We start from the raw sequence: 24,290 nt of genomic DNA on the forward strand, positions 1-24,290 counted from the left end.
TTGCATAATCCCCAGGTAGTTGTCCTGTTGTTGTTCTTTTCCTTCCAGTGTATGGGAGTATGTGATCATTTCTTGTTTGAGGTCGTCTCTTCTGGAGTATGTAAGGTACAAGAGATGGTTCCTCAGTTTTTCTGAAGTCCTGCTGCAGAGCTGTTCAGTGTATTTGGAGTTGTATGTAGTGATCGGAGTGTTATTGATAATGTTTTGTTTCTTGCATTTGCCCAGGAAGTAGATGTTACTGTTAAGTTTTGCTTCCTTTTTCTTTTTGTTGTGGATTTCCATTTCAGATGGCAAAATTTGGTATCTATCATGTACCAGAATTTGATATCTATATAGCAGCCATGTTGAAATTGTAGTGTGTAGATGAAGCCTTACCCTAGATACCAGGTTTGAAACATTGTTCCCTAATACAGTCTATTTTTCTGTCCACTTAAGCAAATAAGTTGTAATAGCTTTTTAAATGACTATTAGTCAATAAGCTGCTTGTGGGAACCCTCCTATTAGTGTTTAAATTTGAAAAGTGATGCATCTTATTGTGGTAATTGGGTTGAACATAAAAGAAGATGTGTTACTGCCACATTTGGGCAGACTATGTTTGAGAGCTATTTTCAACCTGATTATGTGCACTGGTGTGGACAGGGATTTAGTGAAAATTGATGAGCCGGAGTGGACGTGAAGGATCGATCTGTCTACTGAGCCAAAATAGAGTTCAGTCATGATTATGGCTGAGCTGGATTTTAACATGGTTTGATCCAGTTTGGTTCCATTTGCCCAGGCCAGACCAAACCACATTATTGCCCAATTCAACCACAGTTGTCGTTAAATCATTAAATGGTTGTTTTGGCCCTATAGATATGGTCCCATATATTGCTTTGGTGCTAGAGGGAGGTTCAAAGCTGCACAGAAAATGCCTGTTAGAGTTCATCTGATGATATCACTTTTATGGATTGGGTGCTTAGAAATGACATTTACAGTAAATGTTGTTGTTTTCTGCAACTGTGGAAAGGAAATATAAAATGCTTACTCAGCCATCAGATTGCTCTAGATACTTTTATTGCACAGCTGTTTGAGCTTTTATGTAATACTTTCCACTATTCTAATTCTTGCCAAAACAGAAGCAGCAACAGATAATTCAGTACTAATATTCTTTTTGTTGTTGATGATTAAAAGCTATGATATTTTGTTTGTTTTTAAAGAGACAGAAAGATTGGACAATGATGCTTTTTGAGCATAAGCTACAGCTCACTAACTTCTAAAATTACTATAACTGAAAGATTGGCGGGAAAACCTATTTTCTAAGTTTACTTTATGCATTGATCAATATTTTGTATTTCCCTTGTGTGTGTGTGTGTGTGTGTGTGTGTAACTTTCACACAACAATGGGGAGAAGAAAATGTGAATGTAAAATTACCAAAGTTGGCCAGGAGGTAAAAGGACTTGTCTGCTACATTAATGTAGTTTTAACTTGTATTAAAAATTTGATTAGATATCAAGTTGCTTTCCCTTGAAAATATTACTCCGAAGAACCAAAAAACACCCACACATATCATATTGAATGAGTTCAAATTCAGTACTGTTTGTGGGCTTGAGTCATATTATACATTATGTACTGATGTGCATTTTAGTCCCTGCAATATTCTCAAATGTAAAATGTACTGAAACCTCTCTCTCTCTCTCTCAATGAAATCTGAGCATTTACCTTGTATTCTTATGTGTCAGGTCACATGGAAAAAACTTTTATCTAAAACTGTTTGTGTGTTTAGATTGTAAGATCCATAGTATAGGAACTGCCTTGTGCAGTGCTAAGCACAGTCAAAGCTTAACAAATAGTTGAAGAATTTGACACACAAAATCGCAAGAAGACATTTCTATTCACATTACTTTAGGCTTTTTTAAAATAGTTTTTGTAAAATAAAGTAAGTTTGCAAGCTAATGAATCTTCAGGGAAAAATTATTTGAAACACACTTACTTGAGGGGAAGGAGAAACCTAGAAAGCAGTAATGTTGAAAGATTGTAGAAGCAATAGAGGTTATCACATTAGACAAACTGGCGCTTTTTTGTTTTTGGTAGCCGCCACATCTTACAATGTGATTTTTTTTTTTTTGTTTTTGGATGCATATGCAAAGATGTCACATCAAGAAAACAGGAGGTAATAGTTCTTCTCTGTGTGGCTGTGGTATGAATCACCTAGAATATTGTACTCAGTTTGGAACACTACATCACTGAATGAGGTAGCTGCAACTGGACTGCAAGCTGTTTGGGAAAGGACTTCTTACCTATATTGGAGGTGCCTAGCACATCTTTACAGAAAAAGCTCAGGGAAGAGTCACAAAATGGCTAAGAAGCTGAAGAGATTGACTTATGAAGAAAAAATTAAAATAACTATGAATAGCTTACCTAAATTATGAATAAAGATGGAAACATCTTCACAAATATTTGGATAATAAAGATCAGGGAAGGAGAGGAGTTAAATTTAGTATAATACACAGGATTTTAATTTAGAGCTAATGGGATGAATCTGAAAAAGGGGAGACAGTCTGCATACCAGTAAAAACTTTGACACTGAGATGTACTAGTTTGTGGAGAAGTCTTTCTAGAGATGTGGTGAAATCCCAGTTACTTTTGGAATTTTATAACCAGACTTGACAAAGCACTCAGACTTACTTTAGGGAGCAAATCTATATTTGAAGGGAGATTAAGTCTTTTCTATTACTAACTTCTATGAAAAGAGTGAGCAGTTTAAAAATATGAAAGTTTAAATTACTTACTTTATTTTAAACTAAGGTAAAAGTGGGAGGGATCTTTGTGTTAGGGTAAGGAATGTGTGAGGGTAAAAAATAAAAGCATTTTGGGAAAAATCTTGTCTTCACTTATTTGCTTGAAACCAAAGCCAAAATTCCAGTGTAGCTACTCAGGGCATGTCTACACTACAAACTTTTGCCTACACAAATTTTGTTGGCATAAAGCCACCACGGTTAGTATATCGCACGTGCATATGCATACTTGGCTCAAGTGTAATCACCAGGAGTGCTTGTGTCAATATACAGTGTGTAGGTATCCCACTGTGAAACTCACCACGACAAGTGCATGTCTTTTGTGAAGTTTTGGCAGTGCATGATGGGGTAGACATGGGTCACACAGGGTTAACTGGGCAGAAGGGGTCAGCTTCCCAGCATGCAACTTTCTGCATTCCATAATGTCATCTATATCCCATAATTGTTGTATTTTTTTAAATCCCATGAACTCATGTGGCTCTTCTCGCTATGTGCCATTTTTGACAGAAGCATTGAGCCTGCACAGCTCCGCACTATAGTTATGAGCATTGCAAGCACAGGGTGCATGATTCTCTAGTATTTGCAGAACCACAGGAAGTAGTCAGTCAGCAGGGAACATGGTGATTTTGTGCAGGGAAGATTGCTGTGGGACAAAGCAAGAATCAATTCAAGGTTGTTGGTGGCATTCATGGAACAGTTACTGATGGTGGAGCGCTGCTTCTGGACACGAGAAGCGAGCTCTGACTGGTGGGATTGCATCATAAAGCAGGCTTGGGATGATGAACAATGGCTGCAGAACTTCCAGATGTGAGAGGCCACCTTTCTGGCTCTGTGTGCCAAGCTCACCCCAGGCCACCAGTGCAGGGACACTAGAATGAGAGCTGCACTGACAGTGGAGAATCGTAGAATTATAGAAGTGTAGGGCTGAAAGGGACCTCAGTAGGTCATAAGTGAGTGGCGATAGCACTGTAGAAACCTGCAGTGCCAAATTGCTACCAGTAAGTGGGAAATCATTCTGGAGTTGGAAAATCTACGGTGGGGGCAGTTGTCATGCAAGTGTGCAGGGCCATGAATTGTCTCCTGCTGTGCAGGACTGTGATTCTTGGCATTATGCTGCACATAATGGATGGCTTTGCAACATTGGGGCTCCTGAACTGCGGTAGGGCAATAGATGGCACTCATATCCCTATTTTGGCACAAGATCAATTTGTCACAGAGTACAACAACAGAAAGGGCTACTTTTCTGCTATGGGGACACTGACATCAATGTTGACTGATCAGGGAAACTGCATGATACTCGCATCTTTAAGAATGCAGGACTGTTCAGAAAGCTACAGGCAGGGATTTTCTTTCCTGACTGGTGGATTACCATTAGCTATGATTGAAATGCCAGTAGTGATGTTTGGGGACCAGCCTACTCCTTGTTCCCCAGGCTCATGAAGCCATATACAGGCCAACTTGACAGTACCAAGGAAAGATTCAGCTACCAACTCAGTGGATGAAGAATGACAACTGAATGTGCTTTTGGTAGACTGAAGGTATGCTCGTGTCCTTAACTCACAAGATTGGATCTCAGTGAGAAAAACATCCCCATGGTTGTAGCTGTCTGCTGTGTACTGCATAATATTTGTGAAGCAAAGGGTGAAAATTTTTAGCCATGGCAGATGGTGGAGATGGAGATGCTATTTGCTGAGCTTGAACAGCCAGACACAAGGGCTATTAAAAGAGTTCAACATGAAGTTATACAGCTCGGGCTTTGAACGAGCGCTTTAACAGTGAGCAACAGTAATGCACTGTGGTGTACTGTGCTGTTTTGGGGCCTGTTAGTAGCTGTTTGGTGCTTGGTGTATATCTATGAATGTTACACTGTCAATGCACCTATTAATATTGTGGTGCTTGTTGTACATGCCTCCAGCTTCCATCCAGGACACACCACGTGATCCATTGTCTCCAGCCAAGCTCTACGATACAACTGCATTTGCTCCAACCCCTCAGACAGAGACAAACACCTACAAGATCTCTATCAAGCATTCTTAAAACTACAATACCCACCTGGTGAAGTGAAAAAACAGATTGAAAGAGACAGAAGAGTACCCAGAAGTCACCTACTACGGGACAGGCCCAACAAAGAAAATAACGGAACGCCACTAGCTGTCACCTTCAGCCCCCAACTAAAATCTCTCCAGCGCATCATCAAAGATTTACAACCTATCCTGAACAATGATCCCTCACTCTCACAGATCTTGGGAGACAGACCAGTCCTCGCTTACAGACAGCCCCCCAACCTCAAGCAAATACTCTCCAGCAACCACACACCACACAACAAAAACACCAACCCAGGAACCTATCCTTGCAACAAAGCCCGATGCCAACTCTGTCCACATACTTATTTAAGTGACACCATCATAGGACCTAATCACAGCCCACGCCATCAGGGGCTCATTCACCTGCACATCTACCAATGTGATATATGCCATCATGTGCCAGCAATGCCCCTCTGCCATGTACATTGGCAAAACCGGACTGTCTCTACGCAAAAGAATAAATGGACACAAATCTGACATCAGGAATCATAACATTCAAAAACTGGTAGGAGAACACTTCAGCCTCTCTGGCCACTCAATGAAAGATTTAAGGGTGGCAATTTTGCAACAGAAAAGCTTCAAAAACAGACTCCAACGAGAAACTGCTGAGCTTGAATTAATGTGCAGACTAGATACCATTAACTTGGGTTTGACTAGAGACTGGGAGTGGCTGGGTCATTACACATATTGAATCTATTTCCCTAAGTTAAGTATCCTCACACCACCTTGTCAACTGTCTAAATGGGCCATCTTGATTATCACTACAAAAGTTTTTTTTCTCCTGCTGATAAAAGCTTATCTTAACTAATTAGCCTCTCACAGTTTGTATGGCAACTTCCAACTTATCTGGATGTGTGTTTATATATCTTCTTACTATATGTTCCATTCTATGCATCCAATGAAGTGGGCTGTAGCTCAAGAAAGCCTATGCTCTAATAAATTTGTTAGCCTCTAAGGTGCCACAAGTACTCCTGTTCTTTTTGTTGTACAATTATGTTTATTATGCTGTTTTTTGTCACTGATCCTATGAGTTGTCACACTGTACAGTAACAAGTAAGTTGGTGTTTTCAATACCACTAGGCATTCTGCAGCATATGTTGGGAACTAATAAAGATGAATTATTTTCCAAACAATAGGATTTTACTAACCAATACAGTGCAAAAAAAATACTGTGCAAATTAAAATCAAATATGTTAAAAACTTAGGAACAGAGTTTAAGAAGGGGAAAGAATGTTCATATCCATTTTAGCTGCACATACAACAACCAGGGCGCTCTCACGTCAGTGTATGTGAAGCTGTGGTTGTCCTTAATGTCCCTTGGTGTGGAGTGGTAGGGGTAGGGATGCAGCCTCTGATGCCATGTGGAATGTTGAGGGGAGTGTAGGGAGGTGCTATAATGGAGTTCTCTGCGTACTGCAGGTGAAGGTGAGCCCATGATTGTTGAACCACAAGAGTTTGCAGTTGTGTTTGCTGCTGGAGAAGCCCCACTATGTCCTGGTGCATCTCCCTATCCTTTCCTACTGTGACTCCTGAACCTTTTTTACTGTCCTCTCTTTCCTTTTCCCTACAGTCTGCATTATTTACCCCAGGTCCTCTGCTCGTGGTGTGATGCAGCACTGGCTTGCAGAATCTCACTGAATCTGTCATCCCAAGTCCTCTTCTTTCTCCTTCTTATCTCTTCTCAGGCACTCTGTGGGTGTGGAGGCCGAACCCTCAAGACTGCTACCATAGCAGCTACAAATAAACACACCCATTGTCAGTTACCATCGTCAATGGAAAGCGAAAGTTAAGATTCAGAACTCCCTTCCCTTGTTGTGCTAAAGTTTTAAGCAAGTTTTATGCTCACTGACACTTCTGCTTCAGAACGCTTGTGCACGGTGCCACTTTATGGTTGCCAACTCTCCACTATTGGCCTGGAGTCTCCAGGAATTAAAGATTAATCTTTAAAGATTATGTTGTGATTAAATCTCCAGGAATATGTCCAACCAAAATTGGCAATCCTCTGCCACTCGCAGCACCAGCCATGGTGAGAATGGCCTTCCAGGAATGAGGAAAAGGGGAGGGAATTGGTCAATTACATGAAATGACAAGTATAGGGCAACGGCACGGAATACTGGCCCCATTTTCCATAGGTGAGAGTGATTTTAGCTCATATCTCACTCCTGAGGGTGACAAAGACACAGAGCGCACAGCTGCTGCTGGTGACCTGAAGCTGCCTGGGCCTGTGTGCTGTTAGCCTGTGTACTGCAATGGTGCCTGCCGAAGTTATTGCCGACTAGTGGGGAAAGTGTCCTAGTGGAGAGGAAGAAAAAAGGCTGCCATCCCTTGAAACCTTCTGGAGAGGATAGCAGAGTACTTCCATGAAAGTTTCATTGAGATCTCTCGGGAGGATTTAAGGGACATACCTGTGTAAATAAACAAATTGCTCTACACTCCTTCACTCCCCCCGCCTAACTCTACAGGGGAATGAAAAGCAGATAACTCTACTTCTTGTTTTACTGCTCCCTCTTCTAGTACAAATAAATTAATGAAAAGTCGATAGTTGTGTCATGTTAAGTTGGAGGCTCCATCAGTAAATCATTTTCATGGAAAATACATTTATACACTTCCCCCGCATTGGGCTCACCTGTGTGTGTGACTGCTGGGCCTGACTGGACTGTGGTTGAGTCTCAAACAGGTCTTGGCTCACATCATAGCTAGATCCCCCGGTTGCATATCCCTCATCATCTTCCACCACCTTCTTGTCCTCACTGTTCAATTCAGGTGCCTGTGCCTCAGGCTCCTGGGAGGTTCAGTACCAATGTAGACACAAGAACAAATGGATATAAACTGGTCATCGGGAAGTTTAGACTTCAAATTAGACGAAGGTTTCTAACCATCAGAGGAGCGAAGTTCTGGAACAGCCTTCCAAGGGAGGCAGTGGGGGCAAAAGACCTATCTGGCTTCAAGATTAAGCTCGATAAGTTTATGGAGGAGATGGTATGATGAGATAACATGATTTTGGCAATTAATTGATCTTTGACTATTTGTGGTAAATAGGCCCAATGGCCTGTGATGGGATGTTGGAGTGGAATCTGAGTTACTACAGAGAATTCTTTGCTGGGTGTCTGGCTGGTGAGTCTCGCCCACATGCTCGGGGTTCAGCTGATCCCCATATTTGGGGTTGGGAAGGAATTTTCCTCCAGGGCAGATTGGAAGAGGCCCTGGAGGTTTTTTGCCTTCCTCGGCAGTGTGGGGCACTTGCTGGAGGATTCTCTGCACCTTGAAGTCTTTAAACCATGATTTGAGGACTTCAATAGCTCAGACATAGGTGAGAGGTTTATTGCAGGAGTGGGTGGGTGAGATTCTGTGGCTTGTGTGGTGCAGGAGGTCAGACTAGATGATCATAATGGTCCCTTCTGACCTTAAAGTCTGTGAGTCTATGAAGTATCAATGGTGGTCTGTGGGGTGGTGATGGGGTCTCTGCCAAGTATGGTATGCAGCTTTTTGTAAAAGCGGAGTTCTGCGGCTCAGCACCAGATCAGCTATTGGCTTCCAGTATGACTGCTGCAGTTCCTTCACGTTCACGCACAATTTGCTTATAGATGTCCACATTTCTACTGCTGGTCTGTAGCTGTGCCTGTAAAGCCTCTTCTCCCCACAGGCCCAGGAGATCCAATATCGTAGAATATCAGGGTTGGAAGGGATCTCAGGAGGTCATCTAGTCCAACCCCCTGCTCAAAGCAGGACCAATCCCCAACAAAATATCTCCTGTCTACTCCAAGCAAGCGCATCCAGATCCTTTAGCTGGCATGCTCAGCTAGTTATACACAATAATGGAGACTGCTAGGTGTGCTTGCCCAACTGGACAGTCATTTCAAAGCATTTCAAAAATTTGTGAAGCTTTAAAACCATAGTGGTGGGGATTGACTGCTGGTCTCCATGACCCTGAGCAGTGGAGTTCATTGTAAGCAGAGCGGTCAGTGTCGGGCACTGTGGAACAGTTGCTGGAGGACTGTTAGGATCGACAAAGGTAGTGCAGTGTTTGTGCTCACACTGCATCAACCTCTGTATATTGACCATGGCACAACGCTGGTTGGGGCGGTGATGTTACTGTTACTGCATTGCTGTAAGGGGACGCTTACATCAGTGGGAGACGCATTTAAGTGAAGACACGTGCACAACTTGGTCGCTGCAAGGTGGCTTATGTCAACTGAATTTTGTAATATAGATCACGCCTCGAACTTGAAAGGCAAAGGCTCCTAACTCACAGTATCACTTAAGTGCCATGTGGGAGGGGAGGAGCTTGTGTGTTCTGTCAGATGACACATTTCAACATGTAAAGTCTGTGTCAGTGTATTAAAATGTGTATTTAGAGCTTTTCTTTTTTCTTCTGGATAGGTCACAGCATTACTCTGGTCAGAATTTTGGGAGTTGCTATTTAAAGTCTTGGACTAGTGCCAAAATAACTTAGCTAGTTTGAGCAACCAGAAATCATTTTAATGTGTCTGATGAACTAATAGTTGGAAAGCAGACATTTCTATTTCAAGTATCAAACATTAAAATTCTACTTTCCTTCTACTTTTGTTCTGACTCTATTTGAGTGACTATTTCAAGATATGTTAGTATCCGATGAAGTGAGCTGTAGCTCACGAAAGCTCATGCTCAAATAAATTGGTTAGTTTCTAAGGTGCCACAAGTACTCCTTTTCTTTTTTAGAACTAATACTATACATCATCTGAAAGCTTTCAAATGGGATAAGGGAAGATCCTGATCCTATGTATGTTACTGGGCCCATAAAGGGTTAATGTTGAACTCTTGGGATTCATGAGACTGTGGCTGCTAATATAGCACTGGGGTAGAAATGGTGAGTAATATACTGATTTAAAGGAGGGTGGGTGTCACTAAATTGTGTATTTTTCAATATTTTTTATAAGAGAATTGCAAGTTTTAGTTAGTGGGAACTGCATCTTAATCGAATGAATGGAGAAATAATCTGTCTTCCCTCCCATTCACTGTTGCGTAACGTCTCTGGTAGGTACAGCATTTGTTTTTATGGGAAAGTTATTTTAGTAAATTTGTATTTTAGCTGTCCAAGTATGTTGTCCTTTTTAAAAAATGATAATTGGCATTCTCTGCTTTTGTTGAAATTAATCACACTGTCCACTTTGCTCTTCTTTGTATCCTTCCCTTCCCTCTGGTCTTTTTGTCTCCTCTGGAAACAAGAAGAGCCAGCACCCTGTTAACAGTTAGCTCTTCGCAGACCACCAGCAATTGTTCTGTGGATCACCAGTAGCGCACAGACCATAGTTTGGCAATCTTTGAATTAGATGTTCAGTATACCATTCTTATATGGTTTGTAGATTTGTAGATTAAATATATAAACAAGAAAGGTGATGGTTACTGTCAACACTGTGTATGGCCTTTATTGCAACAGAGTTTTTAACGACTTTCGTAATGATGTGAAAACTGCAACTTAGTAAATTACCCACTGTGGCACATTGTAAAGAGTCTTTATTCTGTGTCTAGGAGCCTTTTGTGGCAGATGAGTACATTGAACGCCTGGCATGGCGAACTCCTGGAGGAGGTTCCAGAGGTGGCGCAGAAGCTTTTGATCCCAAAAGGTAAATGAAAATGTATAATTTGTTTTAACAATCTTTAATTATTCAGATTGTTTTTTACATCTGTAGCAGAGCTATGTGCAGTGTCGGCATGTATCCAAGAAGATCTCCAACTGGGAGAATTGCTAAAATATGTGACCACAAGCCAGATTTTTAATGAACTTTCAGAACAATTTTATTTAGGGAAAAAAATATAGCAGTAAGAAATGAGCAGGGAAATCCCTTTTTAAATAAAAGGGAATGGCTTCTACTTGGCCTCATGCTTTGACAGTGGTAATTTTTTTCCAGTCAAAAGGAGAGGTGGGTTGAGGAGTGTCCTTAGGCAACAAGGCCAGCCTTCTTTTTCATGTGTTAATAACTTTAATCACCAAGTAAAGTCAATTAAGTAAAAATTCTATGCAGCAATACCCTTGGGGGGCAGGGGAGTGAAAATATTCTGTACCACTTTGTTTTTTATACGGTGGAGCATTGTTGTGTCTCAGCATCTTCCACAAAATATTCATATTCATTTGTTACCCTGGTTAGCATGGGGAAGACCATGTTGGCTTAAGCAATTTTGATTTTCTGATATGTTGAAAAGAATCCATGTTTCAATCAGTGCTGTTCATTATGACTTTACTCTCACCAGTGCTGTTCTTAAAGCCATCACTGACTAGAGTATGAGTATTTTGGGGGTGGGTGGGTGTCCCTTCTTCCTTTTTTAGTCACAATTTAGGAGTGCTCAGTAGGACTCAATTTAGGGTATACCTAAATTAACTTGGATTAAGTTAGAGCACAATAGCTATTCCTGAATAATTCCATGTGTGAATACTCACATTCTGGATTAAGTGTTCTACAGTAGATCAAGCTAAAGAGGAACAAGACACTCTTATTCCACAATAAGAATGTCTGCACATGGAATTAGATATCTCCACATGTGGACAAGCCCATTCTAGCCAGAGGTACATATGAAAGACCAAGATAGAGGCTTCATTAATAAGGTTCAGTGACAACCCCCTAGTGAGAAGCCCAGTCCTTTAGACATAAGAGAGGCCATACTGGGTCAGATTCAACATCCATCTAACCCAGTATCCTGTCTTCCGACAGTGACCAATGGCAGGTGCTTCAGAGGGAATGAACAGAACAGGTAATCATCCCATGTTGCCCATTTCCAGCTTCTGGCAAACAGAGGTGAGGGACACCATCCCTGCCCATCCTGGCTAATAGCCACTGATAGACCTATCCTCCATGACAGCTGGAGCAGTTGGGATGGGGGTTTCTAGAATGGTCCTGTCCCTGGAATTAGACTTGAGAACTGAAGTCACCCATTGAAATGAATGGAAGAGGTTCACACTTCTGAGTCATTATTTTTAAACAGTAGTCATTGTGTCAGTGGTTTACGTTCAGGCCACATTTTAAAGATTACTTTCATAACCATAAGCTTAGATTTTCAAGAATAATAACGTGGCAGCATTACCATATTGCCCATGGTGGGTAAGTTTCATGAACTTCTGCACAATCTAACATTTAATAAGTTAAGATTTTTTTTTTTTTTAGTCCTTACAGTTACAATGATGGCTTTTGAAATGTGAACAGTATATAAACTAATGCACTGTACTGCTTCTGCTCATAACTTTGTGAAGCTGCAGTTAAGTGAAAGCTGGTCAGTCTTAGCAGCAGTAAACACTGACATTCAGACCAGTGGGAGCAGTGGTGAAACTGACAAGAATCAGGTCAGTTTCATGCAGCTGCTTGATGGAAAAGCTATAAGCCTCAGAGGAGGTAGGCTCTGGAGCTACTCACTGGAAGGAGGCACAGGAAGGGTAGAATAGCAGAGCCACTCTTCCTTCACTTCACAGTTGCCTGGAGACTCTTTGGGATGGAAGAAGTGAGCAGAGAGTGTGTGCTCCTTCTCCCTTCTAGTAGTTGGATCAGGTTGGAAGGGCTTCAAATTATTTGGACACTTACTCGCCAGAGGCTAATATGAAAAAGTGGATCCTCCAAACAGGGTCCAGGAACAGCATCCTGGAAGAAATGCCATCACCTTCTCCTCGGCTAATCCAGCATTTCCCCAGATGCAGAGTTCCCTGATCTTTCATTTGTCTTTTGTTATTAGGGTTAGTCCTGTGACTGTTTTATTCCTTACATTTTTCACCTTGGTGAGAAGGCCTAGTGTTTGTCTACATTAGGAATTTTTGCACTGGTGCAAGAAAACCATTGTAAAAATCCCTAATGGAGACAAGTCCTTGGGCTAGTAAGTGCCTGGCAATTTTTTTCCAAGCTGCTATATCTATATCTATATAAAAATATGAAATGCACAGGTGTAAGAGCTATAAATGTAATTAAAAAAAAAGCCAGAAGCTTCAATTCTACAGAGATTGATACCTTAGGTTCAATCACTAGCCAAAGAAAGCTTCCCACTTCCTGCAGATGAGTGGGTTTCTTAGGCCTGTGGCTTTAATACGTTTTTACTGTAGTAAGATAAACCTTTTCATACTAAAATCTGCTTTATCAAATCATCATTTTTTAAATCAGATTATTAGAAGAATTTGTAAATCATATCCAAGAACTACAGGTAATGGATGAAAGGATTCAAAGAAAGGTGGAGAAGTTAGAACAGCATTGCCAGAAAGAAGCCAAGGAATTTGCCAAGAAAGTACAAGAGCTGCAGAAAAGCAACCAGGTAAGAACTAAGGTGTATAGTCAGTATTAAATTATAAAAGCTATTGAAAAATGTGTTATCCTATACAAAAATTCTCAATACTGTGGGACCATAATTTGCAATCAGATCTCTGTAAACAGTTCTCTTTAAAAAAAAAAAAAAAAAGTGTGTGTGTGTGTCTTAGTCTTATATGTAAAACAGGTCTTTACTTCAGGGATTTCTGGGCTCTTCAACCCCTGCGGGAGGTATTGGCAACTGCTGGGGTTCTCATGAAGGCCGTATGTTCAGTCGCTGTGCGAGTAGCTTTAGCAAGACCAGCTCCTCTTCGTTCCTTGCTGGGAGCCTCTGCAACAAAACCAAGAGCTAGGAATTCCTCCCCGTTCTCCTGGGAGTTGTTGGCAACTATCTACTGGGGAGAGGACTAAATGGGAGGAAAATAATCTTTTAAATGCAGTACTTAAACTGTAGTTGCTAATGGCTATGTACTAGAGTGAAACCCATTTATAGTGGAGTGAAGCTTTGTTGAGTAGCAAACCCTGCACTGCTTTCTACAATGTATGAGGACTGGTATGTTTCCACAGTGAAGTGAGTGCAAGGGCCAGGTACCAATAGTCAGCCAGCCATGTCAAGTATTTGGAGCATAATTATGTAAGAATTAAAATAGTGATAAACAAGAGTCACCACTGCTATTGAGCTGCTCAGGAACATGCAGAACACAAGGTAGGGGTATCTTTCTGTCAATGTGTGCAACTCATTGCCATGGAATGTTGTGAAGGCTAAAAGCATAACTGGGTTAAAAAAAGAATTAGATAGCCATTAATGGACCTGTCAATGAATTTATTAGCCAAGATGTTCAGGGATGCAACCCTGAACCCACCATGCTCTGGGTGTCCCTAAACCTCTGACTGCGAGAAGGTGGTTTTGCCAGTCTTGTTCAGTTACTTCCCTTTGAATCATCTGGCACTGACCATTATCAGAAGATAGGATACTGGGTTATTATGGGCATTCTTATGTCTTCACAAATCCAAATTTTGGGTGCTAGTCTGGGATGTGAGTATCAGTCAACTAAGAATAAAATTATAAAATGTGAATCTTATTTGCAATATCTTATGCATAACTGAAAACGTTCATTTTCAAACCATATACATACGAAGTCTGTATGGATGTGTGTGGATTTGGCCCCATATCTTTTAGCATAGAGAAAGACAAAGTTTGAGCATAGACAAAGACAATACACATTTGTAACTAAAGTCACATCTAGTTTTGGTACTTTACAAGTTATTTTTGGTATTTTACATAAATATCTCTGCTAAAAGATATGGGTCCAGGTCCTCAGCTGGTGAAAATCAACATAGCTTCACTGATTTCAGTAGAGCTACATCAGTTTACATCAGCTGAGCATTGGGCCACGACCTGTTTTATTAGTTTTAAAATACTAAAATTCCAGGTCGGATTATAGACTATTGCCTTTCATCTTCACTGTTTGCTTATATCAGTGTTTCTCAACCTATTTACCATTGTGGGCTGCATTGGCAGCTCATTGTGTTATGTGGGCTGAATCCACACGATATATATACTACCTGTATGGCTCTGAGGATGTCACATGGGCCACAGCTGTGTGCTGATTGGGCTGGAAACCAGCCATGGGTTGAGAACCACTGGGTTATATGGCTCTTCACTTACTTGCTTTACACTTTTCTGAACACTGGGCAACTAGAGGTACACTCTAAATGAAGCATATATCTCTTTTCCCATCACAGGAGTTGTCTCTCCTGTTCTGAGAGCACTGAGCTTGTAATTTAGGTGTCCAGTTTGGTTTGCTTGTCATTCTGACTGATACTAGATAGAATCGATTGTTTACTTTTTTTAAGTACAGTAAGTGGAAAAATTGGGTATTTTATAGGCATGTCTGTGTTCTCCCAGGTTGCCTTCCAACATTTCCAAGAACTAGATGAGCACATCAGCTATGTAGCAACTAAGGTCTGTCACCTTGGTGACCAACTGGAGGGGGTAAACACGCCACGGCAACGGGCTGTGGAGGCTCAGAAACTGATGAAATACTTTAATGAGTTTCTGGATGGAGAGCTGAAGTCTGATGTTTTTACAAACTCTGAAAAGGTAAGAGCTGTCAGCGGGATAAAAGCAGTTCAAAGCAATAAGCAGTGCTGCCCTAATTACAAGCTGCTACCATGACTTACCATGGTCAAACTTCAAACCAGTGAGTGACTGACTTCTTAAAGTTTCATTGTTCTGAAATGTAAATTAACAACACTAGCCTGCAGATTGCTGATAAAGCATTTGTATTCAGTGATTCTTAATTTGGCAGTGTTGGCATTTTTCATTTTATGAAATTATAAGAGATTTGAAAAATGCTGAGAGGGCAGCTTTAGAATGCACACAGAAATCTCTTGCTTTTTTTCTTTGAACCCCTCCCTCACTTCAATTCTACCCAATAATCCATAAAGTTTTTGAACACAACTTCTGAGATTTTGTTGTGCTGGGCCAGTTTACTGGCTGTGGATACTTGTAATTGGAGTGTCCTTTTGGGCTACGTACAGCATATGGTGGTGTGTTCTCTCCCCTCACCAAGATTTGGGCGAATTAGGCATGAAAGCTGAGTTACTTCTTAAAAGAACTGAAAAGAAGAAAGTTTCTAGTTGTCCTTCCTTACAAAGATCACTGTGAAAGCATAAATCAGTATAAACTGACCAGTGGGACTGAAAGGAACAAACTGCAGAAGTGGAGCCCAGCTGCTGCAGGAAACAGTATACAGAGAGAACTCCATGCAGTATGTAAAATGAATGTTACATTTGAGATGTATCCCAAAGAATCATCACACTAACCCAAATTACTGTGCATGGTGTGCATGGTGGATAGGAGTTGCTACATTTGGGATGGCAAAAATTAATTTTGCAGGCCTGGCAAAAATGTTAAGGATGGCTGGCTCTACTTGAAATACATCGTGTAGGAGAGATGTGAGTCATAGCTCAGTGTTAATAGTCATCCCCTTACTGCTTAGCTGAAAACATATCATAAGGAAATTAAAAACTAACCATTTCATATGTCCATACTCCGTAGCAGCCAGTTGCACAGTGTTGTTTGAATCATTGTGGGTATACAGTAATTGGTGGTTGGTACTCAGCATTAATCAGTGAGATTGTGTGAAAAAGTGCTCCTGTCTTTCAAGAAAAATGAGAAGTGGTTTAAAGTTTAAATAAATAAATAAATAAAAAGCATCACAAGCAGGCAAAACCTTTTCCAGATCTGTATATAAAAGTTATTTGTCAAAATGTTGTAACTTTCTAAGCTAGACACAAATAAAACTTGCATACATTTTTTTAAAAAGGTGCTTACCATTCTCCCCCATATAAAATCCCATGTAGTAACATGGGATTTAAATAGAACAGCGCAGGTTAGAATAGTTACTTTTCAGCCTACTACAGTAAGTGTCATTGTTAAGTAGCTAGTATTTTCATGCCGTTTATAATTAGAAGTTCCGTAGCACTTTCCACTGGAAGATCCCAAAATATTTGAATAGATTTTTAAGGTGGAGAAAGGATTTGACGAACATGAATTAATTTTAACACCACCTGGTGAAGTAGGATCCACATCTTACAGATGTGGGTGTGAAGGAGAGAAATGAGGCAGAGGCCAAACTATTTGTTTTAGGCCACAAAGGAAGCCTGTGGCAGAGCTGGGAGTAAAAACTAGGTTTTCTAGGTACAAGTAATCCTATGTAGATACCATGTAAGTCTGGTGCTTGCATATTGATTGTGCTCTGTAACTTTAACATTACTTCCTAATTCAAATCATAAATAGAGATAATGTTTATAGGAATAAGGGAGAACTGGCTTAGATATATGCTTTACCATCACCCTGTACCCACAACAATTTAAGTCCAATTCTGTGTGCGCTCTAAAAATAAAATATCAATAGTTTTGTCTGTTATATGATCTTAGAGGCCAAATGTCTTTGTACGTATCACTGCTAATGGCACCTCCTGGGTTGCCCTTGCATTATCCCCACATAAGTGCAGGGTTTACTCTAACATTTTTACCACAGTTAAAATAATTTCTTTCTTGGACACTTAATGATTGTGCCTTGGTGATTTCCCTGTAAATAAGTAAACCTTATTGCCTTATTGACCTCATGCTTCCAAATTCTTTCCTGAAGTTGGATTTTTTTCTCTTTTCTACGTTTGGATTGTTCTTTCAATCTTGCCACTTTTTAACTACTCTGCATAATTCTCCCACATTTTTATTTCTGTAATATTGTATCTCTGCTTTGCAGTCTCTTCCCCAAACTGTATGTATCCAATTTCTTCAGCCTCTTTATGAAGGCATATCTTCTGTTCCTCATCACTTCTGTTGCCCTGCTTTCGAGGGAATGGTTAACCAATCCTCTTTCTGTAATGAGAAGCCTATAAGTGAGCAAAGTGCTCCAGATGTCACTTTTCTAAAGATGGATAAAATAATCACCTTCTTAGTTTTATCAGATATACCCAGATTAGTGTTTGCTCTTTATGCGACATCATTGCACCATGTGCTCATGTTTAATGTGTTTGCTATCATCTTCAAATCCTTCTCTGCATTACTGCTCTGTAATCAGCATTTTGCTGTTTTGTCCTTTACATGGATTAAAATATATTACCTTGAATTATTTATTAAAACTTCCTCCTGTTTATCTCAGTCCATATTTTTCTAAATTCTTTAGGTACTTCTAGTCTTTAACTTTTTTTTTTATAGCATCTGTATTTATTTAGATTTAACACAGTTCATTGAGGTCTGATTTAATTAAAAACTAAATATGTGGATTGAAGTAGAAGCCATGGAAAATTGATTTGTTATGGCTGTATTGTACACAGGTGTTATTGAATTCTGGACCTTCGCTTAAGAAGTTGGTTAATTGTGCAAAAATAAAAATATTTGTATGATTGTAGTGCCTACGAGCCCTCTCCCAGCTCACAAGAACAGAACTGGCAGGGAGACCACATGATGATCATATCTCCTTAATCCTGTCAAATCTAGCATCATTGTTTTGTTGGTGGTTTTAACTAGGGCTGTCAGTTAATCACAGTTAACTCGCAATTAACTACAAAAAAATTAATCGTGATTAATCGCACTGTTAAACAATAAAATGCCAATTGAAATTTATTAAATATTTCTGGATGTTTTTCTACATTTTCAAATATATCTATTTCAGTTACAACACAGAATAAAAACTGTACGGTGCTCACTTCATATTTTTTATTACAAATATTTGCACTGTAAAAATGATAAAATAAATAGTATTTTTCAGTTCACCTCATACAAGTACTGTAGTGCCATCTCTTTATCATGAAAGTGCAACTTATAAATGTAGGTTTTTTTGTTAGATTCATAGATATTAAGGTCAGAAAGGATCATTATGATCACCTAGTCTGACCTCCTGGACAATGCAGGCCACAGAATCTTACCCACCCATTCCTGCGATAAACCTCTCACCTATGTCTAAACTATTGAAATCCTCAAATCATGGTTTAAAGACTTCAAGGTGTAGAGAATCCTCCAGCAAGTGACCCATGCCCTATGCTACAGAGAGAGGCAAAAAACCCCCAGGGCCTCTTCCAATCTGCCCTGGAGGAAAATTCCTTCCTGATCCCAAATATGGCGATCAGCTGAACCCTGAGCATATGGGCAAGATTCACCAGCCAGATACCCAGCAAATCATAGAATATCAGGGTTGGAAGGGACCTCAGGAGGTCATCTAGTCCAACCCCCTGCTCAAAGCAGGACCAATCCCCAACTAAATCATCCCAGCCAGGGCTTTGTCAAGCCTGACCTTAAAAATATCTAAGGAAGGAGATTCCACCACCTCCCTAGGCAACGCATTCCAGTGTTTCACCACCCTCCTAGTGAAAAAGTTTTTCCTAATATCCAACCTAAACCTCCCCCACTGCAACTTGAGACCATTACTCCTTGTTTGTCATCAGCTACCACTGAGAACAGTCTAGATCCATCCTCTTTAGAACCCCCTTTCAGGGAGTAGAAAGCAGCTATCAAGCAAAGAATTCTCTATAGGAACACAGATCCCACCCCATCTAACATCCCATCACAGGCCATTGAGCCTATTTACCATGAATATTTAAAGATCAATTAATTGCCAAAATCATGTTATCCCATCATACCATCTTCTTTAGAGCCTACAAGTAAACTCAGTTCTCCTACTTGTTAAGCCAATCACTAAGACAAACAAGTTTGTTTATATTTATGGGAGATAATGCTGCCCTCTTCTTACTTACAATGTCACCTGAAAGTGAGAACAGGTGTTCACATGGCACTGTTGTAGCTGGCATTGCAAGATATTTGAGCCAGGTGCACTAAAGATTCATATGCCTCTTCATGCTTCAGCCATCATTCTAGAGGACATGCTTCCATTTTGATGACACTCGTTTAAAAAAAATGCATTAATTAAATTTGTGACTGAACTCCTTGGGGGAAAATTGTATGTCTCCTGCTCTGTTTTACCTGCATCCTGCCATATATTTCATGTTATAGCAGTCTTGGAGGATGACCCAGCACATGTTGTTCATTTTAAGAATATTTTCACTGCAAATTTGACAAAATGCAAAGAAGATGCCAATGTGAAATTTCTAAAGATAGCTACAGCTCTCGACCCAAGGTTTAAGAATCTGAAGTGCCTTCCAAAATCTGAGAGGGACGAGGTTGGAGCATGCTTTCAGAAGTCTTAAGAGCAACACTCTGATGTGGAAACTACAGAACCCAAGCCACTAAAAAAGAAATCAACCTTCTGCTGGTGGCATCTGACTCAGATGATGAAAATGAACATGCGTCGGTCTGCACTGCTTTGGATCATTATAAACTCATCATCAGCATGGATGCATGTCCTCTGGAATGGTGGTTGAAGAATGAAGGGACATATGAATCTTTAGTGCATCCGGCACGTAACTATCTTGCAACACCAGCTACAACAGTGCCATGCAAATGCCTGTTCTCACTTTCAGGTGACATTGTGAACAAGAAGTAGGCAGTATTATCTCCTGCAAATGTAAACAAACTTGTTTGTCTGAGCAATTGGCTGAACAAGAAGTAGGACTGATTGGACTTGTAGGCTCTAAAGTTTTACCTTGTTTTATTTTTGAATTCAGGTTTCTTTTGTACATAATTCTACATTTGTAAGTTGAACTTTCATGATAAAGAGATTGCACTACAGTACTTTGTATTAGATGTACTGAAAAATACTATTTCTTTTGTTTTTTACAGTGCAAATATTTGTAACGAAAAATAAATATAAAGTGAGCACAGTGCATTCTGTAATTGAAATCAATATATTTGAAAATGTAGAAAGCATCCAAAAATATTTAAATAAATGGTATTCTATTATTGTTTAACAGCACGATTAAAAAGAGTAATTGCGATTACTTTTTTTAATCACTTGACAGCCCCAGTTTTAACACAGTGGCTAGGATTTTCTTTACACCCCCCACCCTCAAGGTGCCCTCCAGTTCCCAGGGCTGCAAGAATAGAGCTTCCAAAACCATCATGGAGGCATTTTGTTTGGGGCTATCCACAAACTTCAGCTTTTAAAGGGCTTCAGTAACATCCAGCTGTAATGTTTAAAATTGCAAAAGCTGTGATTTGTATTTTCATAATTTTAACTTAACCTGCCAAAGCTGTCACTAAAATCTGTTCAGCCACCCTTTATCATGACTGACAGTGAAAAGACAAATTATCTTAGTCACCAATCAAAAGTTTTCCTGTCTATGGGCAAATAGGAGTTTGCAAACTGCTTTAACTGCACTTGGGATATTTTTGTAACTAAATATTGACAAGGGTGTTTGTTATAAGATGTTATTTTATAGCCCCAGGATTAAACTCCCTTTCATCTGAAACATAGCCTCTGCCTCAGAGGAAATAATTTGTATGTGATATCTTCCCCATTCCCCTCCCCTAGCATGATCTTAGAAACTCTCGCCATGCTCTACTGTAATCCTCCAGGCATCATGTCATGATTGCCCTTTCTAGTTGAAAAAAGTCAGGGTGCAGCTTTACTTGGGACTTATTAGTGCTGCTTCTGACCTGGCTGGAACGGTCACAAGCCACTTTACCCTGGGGTTTAGCAGAACATCACAGCATTGCTCTGACCTTTCTAGTTCAGAAGTGGGAGATTGAGCTCAATCTTGAATTCTGATCCCTTGCACACTGTAACGTTGCAGTAGCACTAGACACGTAAGCTAGCGGTTTTTAGAGATTTAAGATGCTTTATTGTGACCCTATAACAAAAAGAGGCTTGTGTTTACATGAAATTGTATGAGCGACTAGTAGGGACATGAAGATTGATCTGACGTAATAAAAACATGCTGAGAGTTCTGAAGCAGGTATTACTTTCCATGTGGATACCAAGCAACTTTAAAAAGAGGGGAGGGGGGAAATTGTGAAGAAAAAGAGAAGTCCTACGGCCATAACTTTTAGGGTTGTTTTTTTTAGTAAACTTGTGACTTCCCTCCCCCAACAGATTAAAGAGGCAGCTGATATTATTCAGAAGTTGCATCTGATTGCACAGGAATTACCTTTTGACAGGTAAAATCCAATTCAAACATTTTAAATAATCATTGGAAGAGTTATAACTTTATTGTGTAACTTCAGGGTTTTTTTCGTGGTGCCTGGCCTCAGCTGATTTTTTAAAATAGTTTTTGACATGATGAGTGTATTTAGGATCACCTTTGAACATACACCTCAAAGTACTTGATAAATTTTGCTGAAAACAACCTAATTTGAGTGTACTTATTTCCTTGTAAATTCTATACTAATTTCTTATGGATTTCTTACAGATAAAGCTTGAAACATCATTGTCTTCCTGCTCCATATGTTGTTAAACCCTTAACTACAATTGACAGCAAAAGTGTTCAATTAACATGTTAATACTCGTTTGAATTTTTTTTTGATGTGGGTTTTGATTAATAGTATGTTTTTGATTTAACAGGTTTTCTGAAGTAAAATCAAAAATAGCAAGTAAGTTTCCTCTCCCATTCAACCAGTTTTGCTCAATCTTAACTTGCGTTGCTTAGTTCTTTAATCTGCTTTTATTGATAACATTCAGCTGTCTTCGTTTTTTTGTCAAAAACTTCCTTGCAAAGCCTGATGAATATTTTTTCTTTTCAGGTAAGTACCATGATTTAGAGTTGCAATTGATTCAGGAGTTTACCAATGCACAGAGAAGGGGGGAAATTTCCAGAATGCGAGAAGTAGCAGCTGTTTTACTTCACTTCAAGGTAAAGACTGAGTTTTTAACTCTAAAAGCACATGATGCATTAGGTACCTGTACCAGAATACAGTAATGAAGCTGATCTAGACTTCTGAAGAAAACGGGTCTGAGAAAGTTCATCCTTTTGATAAATTTTCTGTTAAAACTAAGCAGACCGTTTTCCATAATTGCTACATTTTCTTTATTTAATTGTCTTTGTGTAATGATATTTCACAATACTGTAAGCATAGAAAACAACATGTTTTAATTCTGGGTTGTTTTTTCCATCCCATAGGGCTATTCCCACTGTGTTGATGTATACATAAAACAATGTCAAGAGGTAACGTTTTTAAAACCAGATGTACCTTTATTTTAGGGTCAATTATTTGTGCATGCATTTTACTATTGTTGATATCTATTGGTTTGGAAATATTACACTGTAATGTGCCTTTAATCTCTAGGGACCTTACTTGAGGAATGATATATTTGAAGATACAGCCATCCTCTGTCAGCGAGTGAACAAACAAGTTGGAGATATCTTTAGTAGTCCAGAGACTGTATTGGCCAAACTTATTCAAAATATATTTGAAGTCAAACTTCAGGTATTTTAAATATGGCATATTAAAGTTTGTTGTTAAGAATGAGTAAGACAATTCCTTAAGTACTTCTTGTAACAAAATCCCAAAGAATCTATATTGTTTGTAATATTTTGAGTAACCTTAATCATGGAAAAATCACATTTTGATTGCTCTTTTTTAAAAATTACAACTTAAACTATCAATTAAGAATATTAAAGTAGCTGTTTGTGTACTGTAAGCACAATGTAATCAAGAATATATAAAATACAAATATATGCAGACATAAACTGGAAAAATAGATATATTGACTAATGATTCTGGTAATGTCATGCACGTACTTAGTCTATCTCTGCAGACCCAACATCCAAAATTTGTGGAGAAGAAACATTTATGTTTAGTAAATGTCTTTAATCCTTTCACTCTTGGAATCAGATTTCCAGTGTGAGGCTAGCATCGAATATGCCAGAATAATTTATGCCAAGGAATAGGGTCCTATAGCTAATGTATGAAAACCTGCTGTAGCTGAAAATGACAGTCCCTCATTCTGCAAATATTTATACATGTGAGTAAAGTCAGCATGACTACTCACGTGTGTAAAGTCACTTCCCTGTAGGTGTGGAAGATCTTGTTCTTCCTATCTAGAACAGTATTGGCAGAACCTACTCATAAAATTGAAGGTTCCTTAGATTTAATTCTTGGGCTTTCCTTGAAGGAGGAGTGATCTGTTCACTTACGAGCATGTAAGTGGATCTAAATTATTCACTTGTTCATCAGTTGTTCATTTACTCTGTCTGTGTGCTAAGAATGCATGTACACTTCCAGTCTTTTTGCTTAGAAAATCAGATGCTTTGGCACTTATTTCTTGGGTCTTGTGCATAAGCAGTTCAAAGATATTTCAAACAGCAGATGTCTTGCACTTCCAAACTAGTTTTCTTAAACTAAACACGTTGAACTAAAACCCTGGAATTAAATGTAAGATATCTGTAAATTGAGATAAAAAGTAAATATTTATGACTATGTTATATAAGATGCAGTACATTCTTGAGGGTTTATTGTTAAGGCTAAGTTTTAGTCAGGGGTATTTTTAGTAAAAGTCAGGGACAGGTCACTGGCAGTAAACAAAAAATCACTGTCCATGACCTGTCCATGACTTCTACTAAAAATACCCCTGTCTAAAACTTGGGTGGGGGGGGTGGAGGGGGAGAAGGAAGAGGGCGCCACGGGTGCTCGGGGAGGGGGGGGGTGCAGGGTTGGTGAGGCTGGGACAGGCTCTCTATCCAGCTCCTGGGAAGAGGCAACCCTAGCTCCACTTGCTGCTTCCGCTCTGCCCCAAGCCCCAGTTCTGCAGCTCCCATTTCCTGGGAACCAT

The 24,290-nt window shown here is 39.6% G+C and overlaps 1 protein-coding gene across 1 annotated transcript in view; it reads left to right on the plus strand.

Moving 5' to 3' along the window:
* The window catches only part of EXOC5 (exocyst complex component 5), a 46,580-nt gene that overhangs the window by 5,200 nt on the left and 17,090 nt on the right, over window positions 1-24,290 (plus strand). The window contains exons 2-9 of the mRNA XM_084630813.1: window positions 10,368-10,462; window positions 12,974-13,121; window positions 15,024-15,218; window positions 21,615-21,679; window positions 22,083-22,111; window positions 22,262-22,371; window positions 22,639-22,683; window positions 22,805-22,945. Of these exons, the coding sequence (XP_084486939.1) occupies window positions 10,368-10,462; window positions 12,974-13,121; window positions 15,024-15,218; window positions 21,615-21,679; window positions 22,083-22,111; window positions 22,262-22,371; window positions 22,639-22,683; window positions 22,805-22,945 (828 nt within the window). The remainder of the gene's footprint in view (window positions 1-10,367; window positions 10,463-12,973; window positions 13,122-15,023; window positions 15,219-21,614; window positions 21,680-22,082; window positions 22,112-22,261; window positions 22,372-22,638; window positions 22,684-22,804; window positions 22,946-24,290) is intronic.

The sequence above is a fragment of the Lepidochelys olivacea genome (assembly GCF_965140295.1).
Source record: "Lepidochelys olivacea isolate rLepOli2 genome assembly, chromosome: 6".
Taxonomy (NCBI): domain Eukaryota; kingdom Metazoa; phylum Chordata; order Testudines; family Cheloniidae; genus Lepidochelys; species Lepidochelys olivacea.